Genomic DNA, 25,724 nt, shown 5'->3' with positions numbered 1-25,724 from the left:
GTGTACGCTCAAGTGAGAAGAATTTTCATCCTTTTCTTTCACATAGAATAAAACTGACAAAGAGAAGGAAGAGAAGTATTCTCCTAAAAACTGTAAATTGCGACGTATGTCAAAACCACCGTTTCACACCAGCACATCACCAGAGACTGGGCCCAAACTTGACAGCACTGAAGCCAAAAATACCGAACAAGCTCCAGTTAAATCAATAGAAATTACTTCTATCATTAATGGACTACAAGGTATTGTACTTAATTTTTAAATTTTTTTTTTCATTCTGTTAATGGCTTTCAAACAGTAGTAAATGACAATGTAGAACAACTGATGCAACTGTACACTTGAGTCTGTCTGGCTAATTATAACATCTTCTGAAATAACCTTTGAACAAAAGCAATATTTGCAGTTTCTGAAAAGAGATATTGTGTATTCAGTTCATGTTAACAGTTTGAAGAATTACATCCTTTGTTTTGCTGTCCTTTTTTTTGTTTGATACACAACAAAGCATTTTTGCTTCCTGTATTATTTCTCAATATTTATTTTTTTATTAATGTAATTTTTAGGAGCCATGACTTCACACACACCCCTTGAAAAACTGAATTAATCAAGCTAGGTTTCCTGTCAGCATGTCTGCTGTTCCCAACATTGTTTTCCCCTTCCCACACATATACAGCAGCATTATAGTAACTAGTTATTTCTCTTTGTCCTTAGTTTAGTGCATGCCTTCGGAAAAAGAAATCATGCATGGTATAAGTAGTTTGGGTAACCACCAATTTTTGTGAGATTTGTATGAATTTAATAATTTTTCAGATTTAACTTAAATGACATTGGCCACTGGATTCCAAATTTGAAGGTAGAATAACAGTCAACATAATCTATTAAGCTTCATTTCCTGAGGAAATGAGAAACAAAAAAGCAGTTAGCGGTGATGATAAGGATAGTATTATTAGTGCTATAATTAATCTGTAATTAACTTCTGATTACAAAAGCACAATTCAACATACACTCTCTAATATTTTGGAAAGCTAAATGTTTTCCATATTACATAATTATTTTCCAGAAATGCTTTTAATTGTATGCAATTCTCTTATAATTTAAGTCCACATAGATTCATGCTGGGGATTAACTTTTTTCTGGTGCTTGCAGGTTTTTGGTTTTAAGTATGAAAGGCTCGAATGTTTTACTTTTCCTTTTTCCTCCAATTTTAGAGCTTCTTGCTCAAAACTTTCTACTTTTTTTTCCCCTCAACTAGAGTGAATAATGCTTTTCAGCTTTCCTTTGAAGGGTGCAGCAAAGTAAATAGGTTGAGAGGAAAACTTGATGGACCTCATTTTTGGTTGTTTTTTCAAATGTTACATTCTTGGCTTTTCTTTCAAATAGCAAATTTTGATAACCTCTTACATTAGTAGTGTAGTTTTGATCCTCTGTGTTATGAGAAAGACAAGTGTTAGAAGGCCATTTTAAGTGTTAAGATATAGATAGATAAAGTTCTTGGAACTTTAGGCCAAAATGTCTACCATAAATGTTTAATTAGAAAAATGCAAACAATACTGAAAGGGTCGTGTAAAACTTGCTTTCAGATTGAGTCTTAGGCAGGATCTTAAATTCTACTTTAACTTAAAACAAACAAACCAGGAAAAACACCTGCGGTGACATTTCTCAAGGTATTTTGTCCTGTACATCTCTTCTCTCTGTTAGTATGCTCTTCTCTAAGTTAATCCTATTTCAGTTAAACCTTTTTTAAAAAAAGTTAATTCAACTTTGATCATTTCAGTGAATTTTGTTGACAGTTCTGCTTTTCTTCTCTGTCATTGGTTACATTGTTATCTTTAAAGAGGTGGTGAGTTTTAGTGAGGAATTGAGAATGAGAAGGGCAGTAGGAAGAGAAGAGTTAAACTGGCTATGTCAGCAAAAATGGATGAATTACAAATCAAGGAGTTAACCATGTATTTCAGCCAGTTTTTGTTGTTTCTCCTTGTATCCCTATCTCTCCCCATTAAATGGGCGTTATATCTTTATTCTTCTTTTCTCAGTTTATTTATTCCTGACCCTGAGTTTTCTTACTGTTGTCCTACACTCTTAACTGTTCATATATTTCTCCAGGTGCCTTTCGTTATTGCTTTCCCTTCATTTTTCCAGGCAGGTGATCAGGTTAGTTTGTTAGAGATTATCCAGTGTCTCTGGTGTTCTGTCCTTTAGACAGAGTGGATTCTCCAGGGAAAATAGTGTCTCTGTTCTGGGGTTTGGGAAAAGGCAGATAATAGTAGTATTTGTAACCCATCAGAAATAGAGTTTTTATGTTAAACACATTTTTCAACTTCTGTTTTGGTTAGTTATGCAGAAGTTTGTATTTTTTGGATTAATGCACTCTATGCTGTCTTGACCTCTTCAGAAATTCCTGATGTACTGTATAATAAAGAATATTCCTAGTTTCCGATCTAGCCTTTGTACCTTCTACTAGAACAGGAAATAAGGTTTCGAATTCTTCAGGAGGTACAATTTAAAACATGCACTACTAGAGATCCCTGTAGCATGTGTTCATATCTGTACAGTTTTCTTTAGTCGTTTTTTTAAGAAACCTTTGTAACCAGAATGAAGACAAACTTTTCTTCCTCCCCCCCCCCGCCTTTGGCTTTTTATTTATTTATTTATTTATTTATTTATTTATTTATTTATTTTTAATTAGCCTCTGAAAGTTCTGATGATAGTGAGCAGGATGATGACCAAAGTGCCCCGAATGTACATGCTGATGGCAAGGAGGAATCTCAACATGAAGCTGTAAGCCAAGATAAAAACGAACTCTGTCTAAAAGAAGAACAGAGTGGTTCATCCCTCCCAGAAGAAACTAAAGCTCTGACAGATGTTGTAGTGCCCAAGTCGGGATCCAAATCTCCTGAAGGATTGCGAAAAGAGATGGAAGAGTTATCTGAAGATACTGACTCCGATGGAGAGGATGAAGCTGCAAAGAAGAGAAAGGATGTAAAAAAAGAGGTGGTAGATAAAACAGCAAAACCACAGGTAAAACGTGGTAAACGAAGATACTGTGTTGCAGAGGACTCCTTAAAGACTGTGTCACCTAACAGAAAGGATGAGAAGCCCAAAAATAAAGACTCCCTTAGTTTAGAAAACAGCAGTAACAGCTCCTCAGATGAAGATGAGGAAGAAAAATCTAAACTGAAAATCACTCCAACTAAAAAGTATAATGGCCTAGAAGAGAAAAGGAAGTCTTTACGGACAAGTACTTTCTACTCAGGATTTTCTGAAGTGGGAGAGAAAAGAATAAAGCTTCTCAATAACTCAGATGAAAGACTTCAGAACACCAGAGCAAAGGATCGAAAAGATGTCTGGTCAAGTATTCAGGGACAATGGCCGAAGAAAACGCTGAAGGAGCTGTTCTCGGACTCTGACACTGAAGCTGCTGCCTCCCCTCCACATGCTGCTCCTGAGGATGCTGCAGCAGAGGAGCAGCTTCAGACTCTTGCAGAAGAAGACATCTCTTTGCCTAGCTCTGAACTTGAAAAATCTTTGCCAGCTAGTGTGGATGTTAAACCTGTTGAGGAGAAACCGACTGAAGTGGGTGAAAAGAAGGTTGAATTTCCAAGCAGCGGCAGTAATTCAGTGCTGAATACTCCTCCTACTACTCCTGAATCACCTTCATCTGTAACCGTGACGGAGTCCAGCAGACATCAGTCCAGTGTCACTGTTTCTGAGATGCTGCCGCCAAATCAGGAAGAGATACGAAGCATTAAAAGTGAAACAGATAGCACAATAGAGGTGGACAGTGTTGCAGGGGAGCTGCAAGACCTCCAGTCTGAGGGGAATATTTCTCCAACAGGCTTTGATGCCAGCGTCAGCTCCAGTAGTAGTAATCAACCAGAGCCAGAGCATACTGAAAAAGGTAAAGGAAAGGGTAAACAGAGCTGTCTTCAACCTAACCAGCTCTCACTTTAGCATTGCTGATGTATTTTTATTCTGTTAATGGTTACACTGCTGGAAAGTTAGTTACTGGAGGAAGTAGTAGCCTGCTGCCTACTGCAAATGTCTGGAAATGGCATAATCATCTACTGAATAAAATATAGTCTGCCAGGAAGTTTCTTGCCCGTTCATTAGGAATTGTCATGGTTTCAATAAGCAATAAAGTATGTAAGAATAAAGTTTATACTAGACCTGGCAAGAAGAGCCCAGAGCAAACTGTAATACATTGTATAGGGAATATTTATTATAGCAAGATGGATACATCTTGAGTACCTTGCTTACAAATAGAAGATGCTGTTTCGTACTTAAAACTTCCATTCTCAGTAAGGTGTTTATCTGGGGGGAGAAAGTGCCAATTACTGCAGGCTTAGGCAACCGTTTCAAACTTTCTTCCTATTAAATTAATGTTTAAAAAAACCCAAACAAGTCAAGATGATAACAAGCATTGACCTTATGAGCTGTATTTTGCTTTCAGATGTGATTTTGCAGATTGAAGTTCCTCTCCTGAGACCACTAGAGAACAGGGTAGTAAACACTGCCAGCACTTGTGCACGTGATGTCACTGCTGCCTGCTTTTTAACTGCTTGCAAGGCTGGGTCCAAAAGCCTTGTGAAAGGCACTGGCTCTTTTACAGTTCCATCAAAAACACAGCTACTTTCACTGTGTTAAAATGCCTAAAAAAATCATAATACAAAGGAAAAAAACCCCAGACCATGTCTGAATATAATCCTGAGATGACAGAAGTGGTTTCTTCATCTCAGCAGATTTCAGTTAATAATTAACTGAATTTTCACAAAATGCCCTTAAGGCGTTTTACCTTCATCATTGTGCTTGAATTGTTATTTTGAAAGAATGCAACAAAATGTGTTTCATTAAACAAAGAGAGTTTGGAAGAGGTGACTGTGTAGCCCTCACTAAATATACCTGTGCTGCTTTGTTAATTAAAGATGTGTAGGTTTAGAACTTGTTTGCTTTTTTTATATAAAAGGAAAGTATTGCCACATGAAAAAAACGTTACGCTATTGCACAATATTACTTTTAATGCATTAGACTTTTAACTTCCTCCCTGAATTTGTCAGCATGCAGCCTGTTTTAGAAAACTGGGTTTCTTAATATAATGGTTTTGTTACAGGAGTAATTTTAATCTGTAAGTCAGGTGGTAGTGGGACAACATTTGAACATTTGTCCTAAATTTGTTCTGCTAACAGATGTACTAAAATTCTTTTATCTTCCATTTCTACTTTTCCCCCTTGTAGTCACAAATACCAGTAGACTTTTTCCTTGGGTTTTTTTGTTTGCCTTTTTTTAGTTGGTTTTTTTTTTTAACACTGTCTAAGATTTTTTTTATACTTCCAGTTAATGTATTTACTGATCACAAGTGATAGTTTCATTTTTTTCTCACAACTTCCAAGTGTGACAGGCTTTTTTTGAACATTTTTCAGTGCCAGTAGTTCTTCGTAAGTTTTTCAAATAAATGTGTTCTCATTTAATTTACAGGATTAAAACGAATAAAAATCCATGTGGTTCAAGAGAAATTCTAATGATGCATATGGGCAAATTAATTAAATAATCATCTTACACGTGCACTCTAACCAACAAATTTTGTCCGCCTTTATCCTCCTTCACCTCCTCTTGTCAGTCTAAGTAGAAAGCTGAGCCTCATTAAGGATAGGCAGGAACAGTTGCATTGTTGTCTACAGACTTAAGCTCTGAAGTGATGTTTTTTGAAGCTTTTGACAAAAACACAATGAAGTGCAAGTATTTATTATTTTTTTCTTTCAATTACAGTCTGTACAGGCCAAAAAAGACTTAAAGATGCTCAGGGAGGAGGCAGCTCCTCAAAAAAGCAGAAGAGAAGCCACAAAACATCTGTGAACAACAAAAAGAAGAGTAAAACTAGTAAGTACAGCAGCTCAGTGTGAAATCAAATGTGTGAAAGTACTGTGTCATTTGTTTGAACGATTGTAGGAGATGAAGTCTGGAAATAGAAAATGTGTTAGGACAAAATGTTCTCATCAGGGAATTCTTAATACTGTTTAAATGAAGAAACTACTCTTGCTGAATGCCAAAGTGTTTTTAAATGCCTTGTGTTATTTCTGGGCCTATTTCTACGAGGTCCTTAATATCGTGTAATTCAGGAAGGCCAAGAACAGCAAGTATTTCACACTTGGTAGAATTGGGAGAAGAATCTCTGTGGCATGATAGCTGCATGTTTTAGAGAAGAGACTGGGACGTGAATGAAATGATACTTCGTGTTTTCTGCAGGGTTAGTTTTTAGAGGTTAATATCTCTTCCAGTAGCAAATACGAGAATAATTCCAGAGGAATGCAGGCTCTGCTGTCTTCCTGTATGTGTTACATCTTCAGTACATAATGCAGCTGTTGCAGCTTTTTTGTAATTGTAGAGGCTAATTTGAATAGAAACAACAGTACTGGGAAAAATTAATAAGAGTAGAGGTGTATTAGAGAGACACGCACACATGTTCACAAGACAGCAAGATGGATTACTGCCTCATCTCACTGTTAATAAAAAAATATAAGGGAACAGTCAACTAGAGAGTGAAGCCAGGAGGATAGCTGTAAAAATATGCAGTTAAAGCAAGGATAGAAAGCATATGCTATGCCTTTTTTCCTCTTTTCCTCCCCCTCGCCTTTCTTTTAACAGTTTTTCCTAGAAGTCTGTACTTTCTGGTCTGGTATTTGCTTTCACCCCACCCCTTCTTCCATGTTCATTGATCTCCTCTTCACATTCTCTCATCCTTTTTAATTCCATTTCGCTAATCTCTTCTTTCCATAATCCTTATTCCTTCCCTCACCCCAGGAATTAAAGTAACAAAACAAACTGAATTTGCAGAACTAATACACCCATTTTTAGCCTTGCTATTGTTCCCTTTGATTTGTTGAATTTATCCCTTTTTCTCAGTGTATGTCTTTGTCAGGATGCAAGCACTTCAAAGCTAGAATTGTTACTTGTACCATGTACAATCCTTGGTACGTACCCACTCTTTTTCTTAGACTTCATAAATAGATAAAATGTAGAGTCAGTTGTGAGCAAAAATGTTTTTTGCAAAATTCAGGTGTACCAGTTAAAGATGCTTTTGTGGCAGCTTCAGCTCTTGCCTTTGCATTAAGCCAGCAGACAACAGCAGCTCTGCAGCCAGCCAAATTCTTTCATACCACATGTATTTTGATGTCTGGTTTCTGCAGTGTAGATGATCAGATCATAAAGAACAGAACTAAAAGAGACTTTCAGGGTTTGTTTTGTCAGCAGCTAGGGCAGGTACAACTAAGGGATTATTTCTCTTGATAAATATTAATTGAACATGGTTTTAAAAACAACTCCAATGATGGAGATCCTGCAGCTTCCCTAAGCATTTTATTTATTCCAGTGCTTCATTAGACTTTAGTTGAATTATAATCCCTTGCTCCTGCTTCCACCCCAGTTTTATTTTTGTAATGCTAATCAAGCTTCATCCTTTCAATCATTACTCATAAATCATGTCTTTTAGACAAATCGTTACTTTCCTTTGTGCGGTTTGATTAGAAAACTGCATTGAGTTCAGCCTGTTGCTTTATAGTTAAAACTTTTTCAGTGTGAGGTGACGTTCCTCTGATTTATGTCAGCTGAAATTTTTTTTTTCTACGGCTCAAGAAATTGATCATCTATCGTGTTTGAGTATTTTTGTAGATGCGTGAATTCAGATTGTTGCTAGTCATTTTGGCACAAAAAAACCTAAAATAAAGGTGACATAACGCAAAGAAAAAGGCCAGTTGTTTACTCTTATTTCTGCTGTACATGTCCTAGGAGTACAGTGAAAAGTTTCTCTGTAACTGTTAGCTCTAAAACAGGATAGAGATTTGTATATATCGCTTGCCATTTTAGAAATTAATATTAAAAAAAGATAAACAGGAGATAGGACATAACAATCAGTCACGCTAACTGTTTTAGAAAAAGTATAGCCCTGTAAACAGAAATACGTGGATAATTTTTGCACCCACATTGACACACTGGACTGCTTCTTTGCCTTATTTTCTAATGTAGGCAATTTATTTGTGGATATGGTTCTAAAGCAGCAAGTGTGATGCTGTCTTGAACCATTCGGAGAGCAGAGTGCACTTTCCCTGTACAGACCTTGAGCAGTCGGATTGTATTCAAGAAGCACCTTACAAGAAGAAAGTCCCTGCTCAGCTCCCTCATGGGCTTAGACACCCACTTTCAGCAATGTACATTTAAATATTCAGGACGGATTGTGGAGCCACAGTCTGGTACTTTTATCCGTCCTCTGGCTCCAGGATTTTGGCTCATACAAGTCCACATAATAGCTATGAATCTACCTGCACAGCAACTTACTGGACAGTGTTTCCAATGCAAAGTTCCCCTTTTGCAGCCTGCCAGAATTAGAGGGGCCCCATTACATACCAGTTTTGTGGTCCTGTGTTTAGGCACTAGTGATGCAAAGAGCGGTGTGCCAAGCTTCTATACCAGGATGGATTATATAATTTTAGAGTAAAAGGATCTTGGTCGAACTCCTGTTACATGAAAATTAGCACAGGGGTAGGTTCTGATAAGCTTCGGTTTGGGCAGGAAAGTTGCTTTGGTTTGTAACAACCTACCTTCTTGTTTCTTCAGCAAACAGCAGTGACAGTGAAGAGCTATCTGCTGGTGAAAGTGTGTCCAAGTCTCAGTCAGCAAAATCGGTTTCTACTGGCATGAAAACTCACCAAACCAAATCACCCGCAAGAACACAATCTCCAGGGAAATGTGGGAAAAATGGAGAGAAAGAGTCTGATCTCAAAGAACAGAATAATCGTTTGCCCAAAGTTTACAAATGGAGTTTTCAAATGTGTAAGTGTTCCCTTCAAAACACACACCTAGTTTAGTCTTGTGGTATAGAGTAAGAAGGCTTTTTGAATTTTTTGTATTTTGGGGTTTTCCCCTAAAATTATTCCATCCTCATCTTGCTTACTTTTGTGATAAATCCTAATTATTTTTTAAAAAATGTTCTGGGTTTTTTTTTCTTTTTTTTTTTCTTCTTTTTTTTGCAATTGCAGTGCAGGAAACTACCTGTATAGCACCCTTCCAATACTGTTTTAATATACAGCTACTGCACTCACTTGCTGTTCTTGCCTGTGCAGACCTGTCATTCTGGCATGTTTTCTACTGTATGTACTTCTCGTGTTGATTACTCTCTTGCTCTTTTATTCCTCATTCTCTAGTCCTGTTCAGGCACTTAACAGGATTGATTTGTAGCTTTTCCCCTTTCCATTTTGCCTCCGTGAACCAGGACATGTTTACTGTTTTTAGTAATAAGAATTTCTAGTGCGTTTGTGTCATTCAGCTACACATTACACGTATAGCTAGGGGTGAGCACTGTTGAAAGGATCAAATATTTGCCTATCTGAAAAACGGTTCAGTAGCTAGTTAATGCCTCTATTAATGCAATGTGTTAATTGCCTCTGTGTGTGTGCGTATGCTATTGTAGTGTTATTTGCAGCAGGGAGAAAAGAGAAGTAAGGTAAAACATTAGGTGATTGAAGCCTCCTTCCTCAATGTAACAATAAGAAAACAATTGAAAATAATTATTTAAAAACAAAAACGTACTAATTTTTAGCCCTGTTTTTTATAGCATCTGGGTATTAATTGTCTAGTCACCAATAAATTGTTGTCCCTAGTGCCAACCATGGGTGTATAGCATTGCATGAGTTGCATTCTCTTTGCTTTTAAAGGTCAAACTGAAACTGTGTGGTGTGACTGATATAAATTACTTCTTGTAGTAATCCGTAACATCTCATTCAGTATTCACAGATGACCTTAGTGTATGTCAGGCTTCTGAAGTTCTCAAGAGCATTATGCTCTGTGCTTTTCTGTGCTCTGTCCTAGGCTGTGTGAAGGCTGCTGTTGCACATAAAGTGGGAACAGAAAAGAGTTGGCACAGCACACTATGCAGACACATCTGCTGAGTTTTATTTTTTTTTTTGCCAGCGGTGTTCTTTGACACCCAGGGAATTCTTTACTTAACCAGCTGTTTCTGCAGTGAAAGAATCTGACCCTGCATTGTTGTTACGTTTTATTTGGGTTTTTTTTTTCTCTCCAGCCCTGAATCTCACTGTTACTCTACTTTAAAAGTATTTTTCTCCTGATACTTCTTCACAGTCAAGCTACATTCTGCTGCTTTTCAGGACTGTGTAATGTAATATGTCTTCATTGTCATTTACTGGCCTGCTGAGATTTTTTGGGCAGATTTCCTGTGCAACACATTTAAAGAGCTTTTGCTCTTTCTTTATGCCTTGGCTACCTTGCCTGTGCTAAATTTCCTTGGCAGAAGTTGGAGTTTGGAGTGCTATTAATACATTTCCTGCTGCTGCAGAGGTCTAAGACACTTGCAGTGTCTCTGAGCTTTCCTCATCTTACCACAGCTTAATGAAGTTGTGGCTTTTGGTCCTTCAGTGCTACCTTCCTTATCGATTGATGAAGTGTATTCTGTGCTCCACGATCATTTAAATGATCCTAAAATGTCTTTGAATGGAGTGTCTCCAGTGTGGCTGAAAGCGACTGAACTAGAGATACTGTGTGGGATGCTGTGGAGAGCTCCCCCTGTGTGGGATGTCAGTGAGGAGGTCCTGTGGCCCGTGTGCCATGGACTCCATCCCATATGACAAAACCCACTTGTTTTGTAACAAAAGAAACGAGTCGGGCAAAACCTTCCTGGTGTATTAGGCCAAACTGAGCTCTAGCAAGGACTTATAAAACAACAGGCTCAAAGCTAGTTTTGGCCCCCATGTTTTCACCGGTTGTCTTTTTTTTTTTCTTTTCCTTCCTGTGGAGAGGGGAATGTATGCATTTTCTTCCTCTCCAAGCTCTTTTAAAAAAAAACAGTAAGAAAGGTGTATCTGTGGTAGTATATTTTAAAAAATAATAAAAAACGAACAAAGTATGTGGTAATGAACAGCAGCTGTTGTGTTTCTTGGCTTTGCTGTCTGCTACCTCATCTGTCTACTCATCTACATCATCTACTCATCTCATGCTGTCTACTACATCACTGAGTACTTCCTACTTCACTGAAATTAAGAAACTTAAGAAATGCTACAATACAATAATTAACAAAGATATTTTAACTTGCAGCTGACTTGGAAAATTTGACTAGCGCTGAGCGCATAACAATTCTCCAAGAAAAATTGCAGGAAATCAGGAAACATTACCTGTCCTTGAAATCTGAGGTGGCTTCTATTGACCGAAGAAGAAAGCGCTTAAAGAAAAAAGAGCGGGAAAGTAAGTGCTGGGAACTAAATTCTACTTCTAGAGAGCTAAAACGCCTGTCACGTTATTCAGGTGGTGTTGCGGATAGGAGTGGCTTGTAAGAGAGAAGCAGCAATATGTTTATTGGTATAAAACACTGATTTAACAAAGTTTGATTGCAAATGTTACAGTGGTTTAAGGAGATTCGATGGCAAGGTGCACTTTGATTATTTTCTGCATGGAGGGCAGCATCAGACAAAGCTATCAGGGAGATGCGCCCGTTGAGTGATGAGGTTCAGAAGGGAGCCACTTGCGTTCTAAACTCCTTCTCAGAGGGGAGTTTAGGTGTAACTAGAGCCAGAATGGGTCAACAGTTCGTATCTGGAGTATTATATGTGCACAGTCAATCCTTTATACCACTTAGCAGCTAAGATTTCAAAGTTTAGCATGTGGTTAATCAATTACCAAAAATCTGTTGCAGCAAGGAACCTCGAGGAATAACCTTGAGAGGTGTCCCTGTGCAAGCGGACATCCTGTTGTTCCGCCTGCTGCTGTGCAGGAGAGCTCAATGGGCCCTGGGCTGTCCACTAATTATGGAGTAAAATATTTGACTCGTAGTCATACTTGCATACTGACTACAGAAGTTAAGGTTTTTTTCAAACTTGGCTTTAGTTGGAGTTTGACCAGCAGTGTTAGCTGGCACATTGTTCAAATTAGCCCTTGGCTGTTGTGTTATCTGTCTCCCCCAAATCCAGCAGGTACAGCCATCATGACCAGGCGCCTCCATTACGACTGCCACTGGTGGTTATCATTTGAGTATTGTTTTACGGAAAAAAAAGGTCAGGATTGGGAGGGGGGGTACACCACAATACTACAACAATTGGGTAGTTTTTACGGAGGTGTGTGCCATTAGGCGTGTGGTTTTATTTGTTTTCTAAATACACTGTATACAGTTATTGTGTGATCTTTAGAAGGCGTATTTCAGATATCCGGTGACAGTGTAAGGGGGAAATACAATAAAAAGGCATGCAATCTATTTCATTCTGTTTAGGCAGAACTACTTTATACAGAAAAATAAACTTTTCTAAACAGTGAACAAAGTAAGGTTATTAATAACTTAAAACTTTAAGTTACACAGTAATTTACTATATTATTGCTTGTGTGTCTAGTTAGTGTTCTCCCCTTTGGATAAGTGATTTATTTTATGAGTTTAAGGCAGACCATCAATTAGATTCCTTTCCCTGAATGTTGGTGAATGTTCTAGTGTGCCAGCTTCTAACAGCATTAAAAGGATTATAGTCTCCATGTCTTGATTATGTGCACATTTAAGAGCTTACTGAGTATAAGAAGAAAGACTGAAATGCTGTGTGTAGTAAGATTTTTACGGCTGCAGCTATCATACAGGAGCTGCAGCTGCTTCTTGGTAGCCGGAGCGGGGTGTACGTGCAGTTTCAGTGCTGGGACAAGGCCTTGCCTGTGCTGATTCCCACAGGAAAGAAGGGGAACAGCTGACTGCTTGCAGGTCAGGATTGAGCTCTGGGGTCCTCTGGCTGGGCCCTTGAGCCAGGTGGCCAGTAACCCAGGGCTGCAAGGGGCAATGCCGTGCTGTCTTGCACATGGCCGAAGCTGCCTCTCGAGTACTTCCCACAAAACCTAGGGAATGGAGGCTTTTTTATTTTTAACTAGTAGTCATTAGTTGCTGGAGTCAGTATATACCAATGCTTGTTGTTGAATGGGAAGACATTTTTATTGCTTAATTTGTAAATTTTTGTGACCTGTGGGTTTTTTCTTCCTGTGCAGGTGCTGCTACTACATCATCTTCCTCCTCATCACCTTCCTCTAGTTCCATTACGGCTGCGGTTATGTTAACCTTAGCAGAGCCATCTATGTCAAGTTCATCACAGAATGGAATGTCAGTTGAGTGCAGGTGACAGCAGGACTTGCCAAAGCACTTTGCACTTAATGGCTGCTGAGGGCCACTCTTTTTTTTTTCTTTTTCTTTTTTTTTTATACTGCACAGTGGCACAAAATTCAGACAAGCACTATTTTGTATTTAAAATTGTTTCTTGACAAGCTAACTTTGCACTTAAGTGCACTTTTATGAAGAAAAAGTACAACAAACTGCTTTTCCTCAAGCAATAATTGTTTCCAACTTGTCTGGGAATTGTAAGTCTAGTGACTCGAAGGCCTTCCACTGTGGCAAATGGAGGCTGTTCACTGCCTGTAGAGACAGTACAATAAGCATATAGTTGTTGGGTTGATCTAAATAAATGTGGTAAGGCTTACTGTATTCCCTGGTATTTTGTTAAAGCTGGAACATTTGATATTTTTCCATTTATTTATGACAAATATTGAACCTATTTTCATTTGTACAAGCTAATTGTTTTTTAACTGCTAAGTCACCTTATAGTGGCTTTAATTGTATACGTCAAGCACATGTATTCAATTCAAAACCTGCAGTTAGTAGGATGTTTGACATCAGTCCTGATAACCAAATATGAGGATTCCTTTAAAAAACAAAAAAGACTGACTAATGTTTACAGGTTTGAATTAGGCTTAAATAGGTTACTCTGGGTTTTAAGAACCCATTAATTGGAATGAAACTACTGTACTTTGCCATTTTTCTATAAAACAGTATTTTTTTTTTAATTTTGATAAAATACATTATGAAAAAGAAAGAAAATGGCTAACAAACTGTATTAAATCTTAATGTATAAAGATTGTATTTAGCCAGTTTAAAGTGTATATTTATTCATAATGGATTATAACAGTTATATTTTTGTGTTTTCTTGTAAATGTTTCTTTTCCCTTAAAGCAACAAATATTTCATTTGTAATGCTTATTTTATTACGAGCTTCAAGGAGAGGACTTCAAGACAGAGTAAGGTGTGAGGTTATAATTTGTGGTTGCTGATATGAACACTGCCACAAAAGGGTAGTTGTTTTTAAAATAAATAGCTAGCTGAGTGGTAGACATTTAATTTTTTAAATGCCTTGTACAAATTCCAAAACCAACTCCAAACTGTTTTCACTTGTATTGATTTTATGTTGTATGGATCCTAAGCTCTCTCCTGTTAATTATATACCTTTGTAAGACATTTGTATATTGCGGAAGTGTTCATTCAAGCTATTTAATACCTGGCACTGTTAATACACAGTACTTTATTGTACAGATTGTTTTACTGTTTTAATTGTAGTTATGTGTACTTCTTTTGCCTGGGGAAATAGGGGCTGGCATGTTTTTCTTTGTTTTCTGGCAATACAACATGTAAGAATTCGAAGCATTTTGTTTGTAGATGCTAGAGTGTCAGAATCCTTTACATTTGACTTTTCTAAGAAAAGCATTTTCAGTCTTCGTAGTGTGTGCTTAAGGTAACTGATTTTATTGAAAATGGTTTCAGAGTATTCAGAATTGTACAGGACTGTAAAAATTTGTTGACAAACATTGAAGGAAAAGCTTATAGAAAAAAGCTATAAAATATATATTAGGTTCTGCAGAAAATGGAGAATTATGTAATATATTGTACAAATGTAAGCAAAGGCCTCTGAAATAAAATGCCATAGTTTGTGAATCCCTGATTTTGTTTCTAACAGTTTAATTAAGCAACCATAGTGTGTTCATTAAAGTGTCATTGAGCTGCAGAATCAGTTTAGCAAATGAACTTTGGTATGGTGTAATAAGCATATAGTAAGTTAGAGCAGGTACATTGGCCTAATATTCCTTTTATTGATTAATTCAAATTCATCCTCTTTTTCAGCAGAAAGGGAAAAAAGCGTCGCTCGCTGACATCTTTAAGGCAGCGCCGATCGAGAAAAAGATGAATTTTGATTCCAGTTAGTTCAGGCAGTTTGAAAACGTAAAAGCAAGCTCCTGAAGAGATTTGCCAGCTTCTGATATCAACAGCCTCAAGTTCAGATTCAGTGGAAGTGAAATTGGAATAAAACTTTTAGTGTTATCTGTTTACATCGTGTCTGGCTGTAGTTCAGTTGACTGAAATACTATTACACCTGCAAGATGATAGATTACTGATGAGACTGATAAACAACAAATGATGATAAGCTTTGGAAACATTGACTGTGTTAATAATTACCAGCAATCTGAGACTGACAGGAGTAATTTCAATTATTTCAGTGGGGCTACTCAGAGGATATTTAAGTTTAAATTTAGCAGATAAGAGTCATAATAGCTCAGTTCTGCCCCTCGGTCTCAGTAGGCGTAGCTGGTACTGATTTAACAGAACTACATTTGGCCAAGCGAGAGAAAATTCAGCTCTCCACTCACTAGTAGTTGATCAGCTCTCAGTTTTAGTGCCAGCATTTTTTGCTTTGATGTGACAAGTGTTGACTCTCCTGTTCTACGGGAGGATTTATTTATTTGAAACGGGGATCGTTAGTTACCTCCCCACTCCCAAACTGAACTTCTGCATAAATAGGATTTTTGCTCTTCCTTAACACAGAGATTATTTAATTTTTGTTGTACTTCTCATGCGGTTTAATGACAAATCAAAAATCTGTTCTGGATGTTTTATGTTACACCTCTTCTGTAAAGTGTGTCTGTAAATGGTACCCTCCAGGGTCATATTACATGTGTCCCAGTGGTTACAAACGAAGGTATCTTCAGCAAACTGTTAGCCAGGCCATTTTATCCCATGTTCCAGTGAGTGAAATCGGAGCTTCTTTTCAGGTTATGTATTGTAATGCAGCTTTAAATGTGGGTGTGCTCCCAGCTTGGCATGCACACCCACATTTAAAGCTGAGAGTTGCCCTCTAGCAGTGATTGCTGGGCTGTGCCCATACTGGAGTGCCCACTCAGACCATGACCTGAAAGGCAAAGTAACTACCCCTCCTTCATCCTTCACACCTTGGCTGAGCGACAGAATGTTTTGCATATCCTACGTATGATCATGTTGAGAATAGTTGAGAGTGTACACTATCTGCATATGCTAAGAGAAAGCACGCTTACTTGAAGGCTGTCTGCATTGCTCCCAACTCCCTTTATTTACCAATGCTTGTATGTACTTGTTACTGGGTAGTTTCCGCCGTGCCATGACATTTTACAGTTGCCACAGGGGTCAGGCTCACTCTCTAGCAGAGTTCCTGGAGGCTGTGTGCCTTTTGTTGAGCTTCAGCAATTATGAGTCTCAGAAATCAGCCAGCTGAACACTTGACCAATGTAATTTTGGTGTATTTTGATAGTTCAGCCTGTTCTGCCCCTCCTGTGTCACCTACAAAACTGCTCTATTGTGTGAAGGTAGATTGGAAAAGCAAGTACAAGTAGTGCAGCAGCCACCTGCCAGTTTTTAAGAATTTGGGTAGTCTCTTGGGCTGACCCCATCAGTGAGGGTCCCTACCTTTCGCAGCATCCAGATGGCCAGATGTGGGATGCCTGGGTACCTTTATTCCATGGCTGGATTACTTGTTTTGCCTTCCATTGGACATTGGTGCCAACAAAGCTGCTAATGCTGGCAGTTCAAAAAGTGCATAAAATGTTAGAACAGAAGCGCTGTTAGTATTTGCTTCAGCCTTTTAAGTGCCTGGTAATTTTTTGGTGCCTTTCCAATTATTATCACATCATCTAGCAGTACAATTACATTCTGGACAGGCAGGTCTAAAAGGAGATCCCAATTAGGTGCCTAATTTCAGAGAGTTAGTAACAGATCAGAATTCTTTATGCATGGGCTGCACTGTGTCCTGGGTGGGAAAACAATCTGTTTGAGAATTAACCTAACAAAGAAAGGGTCTTTTCCAGTTGGAACAGTTATCCAGTCCTATCCGTGTAAACTGCAGCAGCAAGATGGTCCAGAGCATTTACCTCTACTGGCTACAGAGCGAAGCTGGGGGGAAGAGGTGTGACTGCTTCCTCCTTTTCCTGTCCCCCCAGCTGCAGTCCTCAAATGCCCTGAGAAGTACTGGGTTTCAGGGATTTTTCATCCGAAAAATCCTTCCAAGTTTTAAAAGCCTGCTGCGGATCCCAAGTACAGATGAAATGATCCAGAAGGAAACTGACTGCTCAAGTGATGCTTTGGAGTGATCTCTCTGGTGGTCTAATAACTTCTAAAGACTGTTAAATCAATAATGGCTTAATTGCCTGTGGCTCTGTGCGCTTCCTATAAGCCGGTTTTGTTTGTAATGCATACCAAATCTATTTCAGACGAGACCCATTCAGTTTGGGGCGTTTACACTCCTCCCACCGTTGTGCTTTCTCATCCTTTTCCAGGTTTGTCTCAAGATGAGCTACTCCAGAAGGGGCTGCACGAGCACCAGAAGGATGCTTTCTGCCTGTGAACTTAAGGGGTTTAGGTCACTCACCCTGGCGATTGTGCCACCTCAGTGAAATGGCTTGAGTAAGTACGCCTTTTTCCACAGACTTCGGTCTTCCAGCAGCAGCACTACCTGAGCGCCAGGCTGCCTGAGGCCGGAGGTGCTGGGCTACTGCTGCTGGCAGCCAGCCGGGCCTGGGGCAGCCGCAGGGCTGCGTGGTGGTCACGGCGGTGCTGCCCTGGGCTGGGGCCCGCTGGCTGGCTCTGGGTGCCGCTTGGGCTGGGCTCGGCGGTGGCGTTTGCTCAGCAGGGCCCTTGCATGGCGCTGGGAAGAGCCACGAAGGCCTTGTTGACGCTTCCCATTGGATTTGCGTTCAAGGACCAGGAGAATGTGCTGCACAGAGCTGAACTGGTGCGCTGGGGGGGTGGGTGAGGTTGGTTTGTTGGTTGGTTTTTTAACTTAGCCCTGGGTGGGGGCTGAATAGTTGGGTGTATTCAGACAAAACCGAAAGGGTGCCCTAAGAGGTGCTTCCACAGCGCAGCGGGGCAAAGGTTCCTCTTTCTGTAGGGAACAGCGATGTGAATTTTTTAGCTGCCTGCGGCACTCTGAGGCACTGAGGTGATTCTGAGTAGAAACAGCTTGAGAAGCCAGAAGGAACTAATGGCAGAATAATTTGTGGAGACACAAGTTACTGTGAGGGAGACCGCCTCGGACGGAGCTGAGCACAGCAGCGTCTCGCACCATTTCCCGCCAAAAACCCAACCACCGCACGCGTGCAGCGGCTCCAGCTGGCGGTTGCTTCCGCGTTGGCGGGCGCACGGGCTGCCCCGCACGCCCACCGTATGCTTACCGCCGCGGCGGCAGCGGGCTGGAGGAGGCGCCGCCTCCCCTCACGGCGTCCCCTTCCCTCACGGCGTCCCCTCACGGCACCCGTCCCGTCCCTCACGGAGCCGGAAGTGACGCGTCGCAGCCCTTTCGCCTCAGCTCGGAGCAGCCATGAGGGCCCGGCGGCAGGGCGCGGAGCCGCGGGGGGCCCCGGACACACCGGCAGCGGGGGGCCCCACCGTTAGCCCTCCCCGTTCGCGGGGCCGCGGCGGGGCGGCCGCAGCCGGTGAGGCGGCGCTGCCGGGAGGGGGCCAGGCGGAGGAGTACGTGGTGGGGCAGGTGGCCGGCAGCCTCCGGGCGGACGGGGCCGCCGCCGCGCCGCTCGCCCGCCTCTTCAGCGCCGCCGCCGCGCCGCCGGTGCTGGTGGCCGTGAGGGGGGTGAGTGCCGCGCTCCTGCCGGGCCGCCGCGGGGGGCGGGCGGGCGGCGGGTGCTCTGGCCCCCGGAGGGCCGGGGGCTGCCGGGGCGGGGGTGTGGGTGGCGGCGCTGGCGCCTGAGAGGGGCCGCATGACGGCCGGGGGCGGCTTCCCGGGGCGCTCGGTCGGGAGTGCCTGCTCTGGGGGGACGGGTGGTAAATGGCTCGAGTGCAGGTCGCGATGGGCTGTCCCCCCGGGGCTGGGGGCGCCGTGACCGGGGCGGGTGGGCGAGCTGGCAGGGCTGCGTGTCAGAAGCACCGCTTCGTGCAGGTTTTGGCTTCGGTTAGTGGCGTTTCAAATAAATTGCGACATGTAAAATAACTGTAGGGCGTTTCTGGGATTTTGTTTTTCAAGTTATTTTTTTTTAAAGGGAAATAAGAAAAGAAAGCAGACAGAAGAAGCTGAGGAAGTGTCAGAATACCAGAGCTCATCAGTCACACAAGAACCTCCTGTAAAAGCAAAGAAAGCCAGAAAGAAGGAACTTTCAAAAGCAGAGAAAAAACTGGCGAACAGGTGAGTAAATAATATTTTTTTATAGTAAGATTTTAAAAAAATATATCTAGAGTAATCATGAGATTTCATATGAGTTCAGTGAAACAATAAACTTCTATTCTTCTTGAACCTTGTGTTTAAGAAGACTATTTTTAACAAGATTGTGAAAGTTTTCTGTAGTCTGCCCCAAAAGGAAGTAGATAATTGCTGCTTCTTTCGGTATGTGAAGTGCAGATCCCCTGTTGGAGAGCTAACAGGTCTAGAGGTTGTAGGTGGAGACAGAAAGTTCTGTGCATGGTGTGATGCTTTCTAACTGTAGTCGCCTTTATCCAGGAGACCTGCAGTCAAAGGAGCAGAGGCAGTTGGAGCAGGTCTAAGGTACCAGAGCTGGTTATCCTTAACCACGCTTGTCCTCTGCAATGACACAGAACTACTCTACTATACCGTCCGTTCTCTTATGTCCTCTGAGTTTAACCATGATGCAGTCAGTGCAGGCAGGAGGCTAGTTTCTGTACAGTGAAATTTGGCTAATGAAGTTTGCTTGGTTGTAGCCTGAGGCTAACCCCTTGCCCTCTGGTCTGACACTGTGCGTTGTTGCATCTTCCATGCCTATGAAACTTGTTTGCTGTTTTGGTGTTGGTACCTTTCTAGAGGTTTCTTCAGATCTGCTTACTTTTTATGCTATTATGACAAGTTTGGATAGATAGAGATTTGTTAGTGCACGGGTGGATCCCAAAGGATGGATTGATCTGAGTGTCCTGGATACTGGGAACAATTACATCTCTCCTTAGTTCCATCCTGCTATGAAAAGGATTTCCCCCCACCCCCCTTAAATTTTAGAAATCAAATTATTTAATTCTGAATTCCTTCTTTATTATTCCTACTGAATAGTGAATGCAGTGCCTTGGGGACAGCAAATAGTTTTCCATATTACCAAACAGTCAGATACGTTTGTTTAATACATAATAAGCAAATTAATATTTGAAATATTGCATTGAACATGATCTAAAATGCAAGTTGAAACATTTATCTTGGAGGCTTTAATTCTTTGACCTTCAAAACTCCCCCCCCCACCACCAATTATCATTTCTTGTCTTTTTTCTGATAAGAGAGAGCGCTTTGGAGCGGGCAGATGACGAGGAAGAGCAAAAACTGTTTCAGAACAAAAAGAAGCCAAAAAAAAAGGCCTCTCATGCCATCACCAAAACTGTTGATTCAGACACAGGCACAACTGTAAAACAGCAAAAGAAAAAAAAGGTGGCTGATGAGACGGTAAACAGAAGAACAGTGTTTGTTGGAAACTTGCCTGTCAACTGTACTGTTCAGGTACGTGAGCAGATTCTGTCAGCTAAAGGAATGAGAAGAATTACAGCAGTCCTTAGTTTGAGGGAATGTTTCCAGCTGAGAAGTCACACATATTTTTGACTAAAATTGGTGGTTTGGGAAAGTAGAGAACAACACTCATTATCGGAAACCATTAGAGGCAGTCTCTTTTGTTCACTGCAGTTAGGCTTTTTACAGCAGTGGATGCAGTTGTTCTTTCTGTAGTAGAAATGATTAGGTTTTTTTCAATGAACAGTGACTTAATAGATAAGAAATAAATTACAAAGTTAGTCTGCTTCTAATTTTTAATGCAAGTAATACTTCAGATTGTTGTATAAAGTATATTAAATTTATATTTCTTTTATATATACACTGTGGAAGAAATATAAACTTCTTCCATAGTAAGGGGTACAAATTCAGTTTTGGCCATCTGTAGAATAAGAAGCTGGCACAAGAAACACAGAAACACTTACAAATTACTTGCATATTTTAGTAGCGCTTTAACGGACCTTGTATAATTAAAATGAAAATAATGTAAAACCAATCTTAATGATAAATACTCAACAATAATTCTTACTACCAGGATGCAAAGATGTACTGAATATTTATGATATTTTCTGTTTAGGCAGTGAAATCTCTTTTTAAAGAGTACGGACAAATACAATCCATTCGATTCCGGTCTTTGGTACGTTCTTTTCTCTTAATGTTATAAAAAAAAATATTTTTTGATCTCAAAGGGTAGTATTCCTAAGGTCTTTTATCTTTGTTAGTTCAGAATCTGGTTTAGGTGTGCGTGGTTTGCCATTAGAGAAAGCCTTGGAGATTTTACCACTGAGGCACCACAGATGCATCTTTCGTCACATTTTACTCTTCCTCTAGGGCCAATTGGCAGTAGCAGAGCTGTATTCTCTCTGGAAGAAGAATGCTTTTATTATTGCTTGTTTAGCTAAGGTATTACTTACCTGTCTTTAAATCATAGTAGCAAAGACACATTGATTATAAGTCAGTGCTTGCTGTAAAATAGTTGAAGGCAACAGTCTTGGAACTCAAGAAACTTAACAGATGAAGTCAACGCCAGCTATCTGAGTTCTTTCTAGATCATCTCTAGGACTAGCCACTTCCGTCATTTGCTCACTGTACTGGCTGCATTGCTTTGGGTGGGAATGGTACCGGTTTGAATTTCTCTGTCTTAAAGAACAAATATTTGAGATAAATTGATGCTAGGCCCACTTAACTAAAGATTTTTTTATCTTAAAGATTCCAGCAGAAGATACTTCATCCAAAAAGTTAGCAGCAATAAAGTAGGTTCCTCTTGTGAATTTTGTGCTTTATTTTTCAAGGCAAAAATAATTTTTAAGTGTTGGTTGTTCCATGTTTGGCTATAGTAATTTTTTTATTTTGTGTTTCTTTGACGTTTGTAGTTACCTTTGTGTACATAAGTTTTCTTAACAAATGAAAAAGAATTATGTACTTGGTGTACCGGTAATTCATTAAGTTGCGTTTCTTACATTTTAGGAAGGAGGAAGATGTTAATAGTCTTTAATTCCTTGGGATATGTTTATGAGCCGAGGAAGCTTGATCAGGGTGCATATATAGGACATATAAGATGTACAGTGGGACTCCCTTGGACATAAGGGAGTCTTGATCTTTAAGAGAAACGAAGTTGTTACTGTGCACAAAACAAGGGGAGGCGTAAACGTGTTTATCAAGAAGTGCTTGTGCACTGCACACCATCAGAATTATTTAAACAATATGTGTCTTTTTCATGTTCCAGACATAAGGTGCACCCTAATGCGAAGTTCATTAATGCTTATGTTGTATTTAAGGAAGAATGTGATGCTGTTAAGGCTCTAAAGGCGTAAGTCTCAGTTTTGTTCCTCATTCCCTGTTGAAGAGGTAGATTTGCAGATAAATTTAAACTCTATTCTCTTTTGCTTGAATCAGAATAAAGTGTTTTTTCAAACTTCCAAGTAAATTTGTGTTTGGGATAATGCTGTGCACTGACATTGTGAATTAAGTAATGTGTACTCATTTTATGTTTAAAACTGTTTTTCTTTTGGCTTACAAAAGAAATGGAACAGAAATTGCTAGTGGATTTCACATCAGAGTTGACATTGCATCAAAAAGCAGTTCAGTAAGTAACACATGTGACTAGAAAATGCCTTCTTTATAGTGTGGTGTTTGTTTTTTCGGGGTTTTTTTCTGCATCAGGTAACTTCCTGTCTTGTATCTCTTGTTTTCTTTAGCATGACAATAAACGGTCTGTATTCTTGGGAAATCTCTCATATGGTAAGTCTAAAATGGGCTGTTAGACATCATTACTTAACATCTATGGAATATGTTGACATTGCAGGTTTTATTTATTGATGTTTAGGGTAGCTAAAAATCTTTTGCTGGAATTGATTTTTTTAAATACCATTTTTATTTTTTTAACTGAAACTCCTGAAGGGGTTGTAAGTTTCTGGCAAGTTCTGCAGCTTAATTTTTTTCTTTATTGTAGCTAGAACTGCAAGCACTTTTAGTTCTTGTTGTTGCTTGACAGTTTTTAAATAAATATGACAACTGCGTATGTTATAGCTTTCTGAATGTTAAACATGTACTGGTACCTGTTTGTGAGCTATTTCCAAGCGATAGATAGTGATGGCTTCTCATTTTGATGCCATCTGTGAGCAACTGTGTCAAGGCAGCTGTTGGCAATCGTCATTAGCCGCATGGAGGCGGTTACTGTGTAGTTGAGGTCGCTGCTTGATGAATATTCAGCTTCTTTTGAGTAGACTGGAGAGAAGATTGAGGGATTGCCATCAGGCGTGGTCCAGATGAGGGTGTTAATGGACTCAGGGTGCTTGGGACGAGCATCATACTTGGGGGTGGTGCGGATGCGTAAATACACAGGATGAAGGTGTGCCTGGTGCTTGTGGCCTGACATGCTGCCAGTAATGCCGAAACAAACAGGCTTTAGACTTCAGCCTAAACCTTGACCTGTCTGAAGGTCTGGACAGATGACAAATCTGATTGTGGTAATGTTACTAGTGCCTGTGGTGTAGAGCTTGTGTCAGTACTATATGTTCTTCAGTGCATCCTGCAGAAAGAACAGTTTGGATGTTTGCAGCACTCTGAAAATGACTTCAGCAGCTTGAACTTTTCTCAGAACATCTAAGTCCCATTGCTGTGTTTAAACCTGTACTTTTAAATTCAGCCCCGCCCCTTAGAGATGCGGTTATATCTGTGTAAAGGGATTTACCGTAGTATGAAGTGTAGCTATACAGAAAAGAGAATAACCTGTACTTGGTACGTCACACTTGTCGGTTTGCATAGGCACCAGCGTGAGAAAGCCTCTCACATCCAGCCGTTATCAGAATAATTGTACCTCATCTGTGGCTGGAAACTGTAAATCCCTTCTCCCCCACTCAGCTAAAATCCACGGCTTGGTCAATGAGCACTAGACTTCAGGAGCTGCCAGCTCAAGCTCATTATCATCAGCACTAATACTTAGAGATTCTGGCATAAGAAGGAGCTATGAAAATATAGCACAAATCTTAATTTCCACTGCATTCAAACCATAAAGAAATTATTTGAAAAATATATTTTGGTCTTTGCCTTCCTTGTTTTGTGTGATTTATGTTGTACTTTTCAAAGCTGAGAATCGGTAACTGTCCAAGCAAATAGCCCTTTATAAAGTCTGCATTGTTAACTTGCTGGAATTTTTCTGAACCACTGATATTTGTGTAGCCTTTATATATATGTTTGTTTGTATTTACAGTTCAGGTACAATAGTTGGGTTTGGGCCAGGCTTCTAAAGCTGTGTGTCTGACTGAGGAGGCATGTTTCATTGTGCTTGCCTGCAGACATCAGTGACGATGCTGTGCGAGAACACTTTTCTGTCTGTGGAGGTGTAGTAGCAGTGCGAATTGTGAGAGACAGAAATACCGGCTTGGGTAAAGGCTTCGGCTATGTTCTCTTTGAGGTACGTGTGAATGGTGGGGTTTGGGGCACCGGCAAGTCTTCAAAACCTGCATTGGGATTTGCCTTTAGAGCCTTTTAAATTTTTTCTTTAGTAATTTTTTTTTATTTGTATATGATACTAAGCGGTAGCATTGCTGTGTGTGTTAAAAGCAGCTTGGAAGGCCAATTCTGTAAGAGCAGGTACAAAGCAAAGCAGAGTGTTTCAGGTTGCGTACAAAGAAAAGCTGTAAAACTTTGGGGTAAAAGAAATTAATTTGAAGGGAAAGACTTAACGGAGGGACAGGTGAGTTTGCTTGGTCTAACCAATGTTCTCATGTTTCTTACATGTCAAAACATGTCAAAAATCTCCCTTGCAGGTGATTTGCTTACTGGCTCCCCGTTTTGGATCCAGTACGGCTTGCTTTGTCATGGCAGTCTCCCAGCCTCATCTTCCTTAGTTTATGTCCTGCAGTCCAATACCCTTTCCCCGTGCCCGCCCCCCCCCCCCCCCCCCCCCCCCCCCCCGTTTCTCCTTCAATCTCTCTGCCTCTGTCTTTTCCATCTCATGTAAGCTGTTTTGTAGCCCATTTTCAAGTATCTGCCTTAAAGCGTGGGCTACATGGGTGTGGTGTTCCTGGGCAGAGATGGCGTGTCATTTGATAAGAGCAGTTTGAGTGTTCTCTTGTAAAATCTTGCTTATGAAGAATTAAGGGCAACATTTTATTTGAAAGCCATCAACTGGAAGTAATGCTACTTTCAAACTGTTCGCGTAGAACACGGATGCTGTACACCTTGCTCTGAAACTCAACGAGACTGTTCTGATGGGAAGAAGGATACGAGTGAAGCGCTGCGGAGAGAAGTGGAAAGCACCACCGAAAAGCTCGTCTCGTGCTCCTAAGGACAGAGCTGATACCACATTGAAAACCAAGCGGCGCTCTACCGATTCCTTTGTTGGTGAAAAAGCAACCCCCTTGAAAAAACGCGGAAAACCGAAAAGGCCAAAAACTGTTCCTAGAAACAAAGCTGGGAAGAAGAAAGGGTCCTCTGATAAAAATCCAATGTATAGAAATGTTAATTATTCTTATAAAGGTTGATGTACAGAAGAGTGTTTTGTCATAAATTTTGTTTGCTAGTACAGCTGTGGGTGTTCATATTCCCCGTGTTGGGCACATGTTCGTTGCGGCCGCATGGCCACTGCACCAT

The 25,724-nt window shown here is 40.4% G+C and overlaps 2 protein-coding genes across 7 annotated transcripts in view; both read left to right on the top strand.

Moving 5' to 3' along the window:
- ARID4B (AT-rich interaction domain 4B) overlaps window positions 1-14,776 on the top strand; it is a 93,787-nt gene extending 79,011 nt beyond the window's left edge. For all 6 annotated transcript variants that reach the window (XM_056343833.1, XM_056343827.1, XM_056343828.1 and 3 more), the window contains 6 exons: window positions 47-239; window positions 2,681-3,892; window positions 5,758-5,868; window positions 8,599-8,814; window positions 11,092-11,238; window positions 13,006-14,776. In XM_056343833.1, the coding sequence (XP_056199808.1) occupies window positions 47-239; window positions 2,681-3,892; window positions 5,758-5,868; window positions 8,599-8,814; window positions 11,092-11,238; window positions 13,006-13,136 (2,010 nt within the window). In that variant the 3' untranslated portion in view covers window positions 13,137-14,776. The remainder of the gene's footprint in view (window positions 1-46; window positions 240-2,680; window positions 3,893-5,757; window positions 5,869-8,598; window positions 8,815-11,091; window positions 11,239-13,005) is intronic.
- A 3,647-nt stretch (window positions 14,777-18,423) lies between these two features.
- On the top strand, window positions 18,424-25,624 carry RBM34 (RNA binding motif protein 34). Its single transcript, XM_056343834.1, has 10 exons — window positions 18,424-18,728; window positions 19,135-19,277; window positions 20,366-20,582; window positions 21,205-21,264; window positions 21,837-21,880; window positions 22,354-22,437; window positions 22,650-22,713; window positions 22,826-22,868; window positions 24,425-24,543; window positions 25,295-25,624. The coding sequence occupies exons 1-10, from the start codon at window positions 18,462-18,464 to the stop codon at window positions 25,613-25,615; spliced, it is 1,362 nt and encodes a 453-aa protein (XP_056199809.1). The 5' UTR covers window positions 18,424-18,461; the 3' UTR covers window positions 25,616-25,624.
- The last annotated feature ends 100 nt before the right edge of the window (window positions 25,625-25,724 follow it).

Source organism: Falco biarmicus, chromosome 6 (genome assembly GCF_023638135.1).
Source record: "Falco biarmicus isolate bFalBia1 chromosome 6, bFalBia1.pri, whole genome shotgun sequence".
Lineage (NCBI taxonomy): Eukaryota > Metazoa > Chordata > Aves > Falconiformes > Falconidae > Falco > Falco biarmicus.
Note: the sequence above shows the minus strand (reverse complement) of the source record. Positions and strands in the feature narration are given on the sequence as shown.